General features: G+C 29.1%; 1 protein-coding gene across 6 annotated transcripts in view; it reads right to left on the reverse strand.

The window, feature by feature from the left end:
* LOC116840854 (probable phospholipid-transporting ATPase IA) overlaps window positions 1-1,616 on the reverse strand; it is a 38,013-nt gene that overhangs the window by 5,244 nt on the left and 31,153 nt on the right. The window contains exon 21 of one of the 6 annotated variants that reach the window (XM_032808128.1): window positions 18-356. The exons of the other annotated variants lie outside the window; for them this stretch is intronic. Within the exon in view, the coding sequence (XP_032664019.1) occupies window positions 191-356 (166 nt within the window). The 3' untranslated portion in view covers window positions 18-190. Of the gene's footprint in view, window positions 1-17; window positions 357-1,616 lie in introns of those variants that run through there. 6 annotated transcript variants of the gene reach the window in all.

Genomic DNA, 1,616 nt, shown 5'->3' on the forward strand with positions numbered 1-1,616 from the left:
TATATATATATATATATATATATATATATATATATATATATATATACGGAATGAATTACTAACAACTTCACTCAGACTATGTGTGCAACTTAGCCTTGATATATTTTATAGATAATATAGATGTATGTAAAAATTTAAATGCTTACTAGTAATGAAGTCGTGGAAGACGGGAATACAATGAATAGACGGATCACATAGGATACGGGATATGAAATGATGCAGATGATGCATGCTCTGAACGGTGTGTGAACCACGATCCACGTGCTACAAACGGAATTCTGAGCCTATTGCGTCTTCGTCGCGGACAGAGAAAGGCCCAACATCGACTTAACCATCGCTTCATCAACCTCGACTTCCTGTCATAATTCATATGTACTGACTCAATTATGAAATCAATGATATTAATAACAAAAGTAATAGATTCTCTTTCTCCCTCAGGAACCCTTTGGTGAATTAATTAGCACGTAAGCTAGCACACAAATGTTATATTGATAAAATTATTAGTCACGCATAATAATTAGAAATTGGTATGATTACATACATGCACACCTAAATATATATATTTGGCAACGGCAAGAAAACTCGGCGGGGGAGCATTTTAGAGAAAAATGTTTCGAATAAAAGTTGTAAGGTTTAAAAAGTCGCATTTAATGACAGTAGTTATTTGACCTAAGATGACGTCGCCAAGGTCAGGACAAGGTCAACTTTGCTTTTTTAAATATAAATACATATTTTTTATTACGGGATTTTATTTTACGTAAAAAAGCAAATAACTTTTGCTTGAAAAAATTTTTTATACGACCTCTATTTTCTAAGATATTTACGTAAATATCTCCAAAATTATTGGTTTCAATAATTTTTTACTTGAATTCTATTAACTTTACCGAAAAATATTAAGAGATAAAAATTGCTTATTTTGTTTTCAAAGAGCTCTGAGAATTTTTTCAGAATTTTGTGTTAACTTTTTAGTACTTCAAGAAAATGCAAGAAAATGCAGTACTAAAAAATTAATATAAAATTCTGAAAAAATTCTCAGAGCTCTATGAGAACAAAATAAATAATTTTTATCTCTTGATATTTTTCGGTAAAGTTGATAGAATTCAAGTAAAAAATTATTGAAACCAATAATTTTGTAGATATTTACGTAAATATCTTAGAAAATAGAGGTCGTATAAAAAATTTTTTCAAACAAAAGTTGTTTGCTTTTTCACGTATAATAAAATGCCGTAATAAAAAAATATGTATTTCTATCTAAAAAAGCAAAGTTGATTTTGTCCTGACCTTGGCGACGTCATCTTAGGTCAAATAACTACTGTCATTAAATGCGACTTTTTAAGCCTTACAACTTTTATTCGAAACATTTTTCTCTAAAATGCTCCCCCGCCGAGTTTTCTTACCGTTGCCGAACTTATGGAACACACTGTATGTATGTGTATATATATATATATATATATATATATATATATATATATATATATATGTATATATATATATATATATATATATATATATATATATATATATATATACATACACACACACATACACACACACACACAGGGTGTCTCACACTTTCCTCCAGGCATTTTGTGAGGACGTAGAACAGATATACAGGG

This window comes from Odontomachus brunneus, unplaced genomic scaffold, assembly GCF_010583005.1.
Source record: "Odontomachus brunneus isolate Ranch 3 - 2012 unplaced genomic scaffold, Obru_v1 Obru_scaffold_012, whole genome shotgun sequence".
NCBI lineage: Eukaryota > Metazoa > Arthropoda > Insecta > Hymenoptera > Formicidae > Odontomachus > Odontomachus brunneus.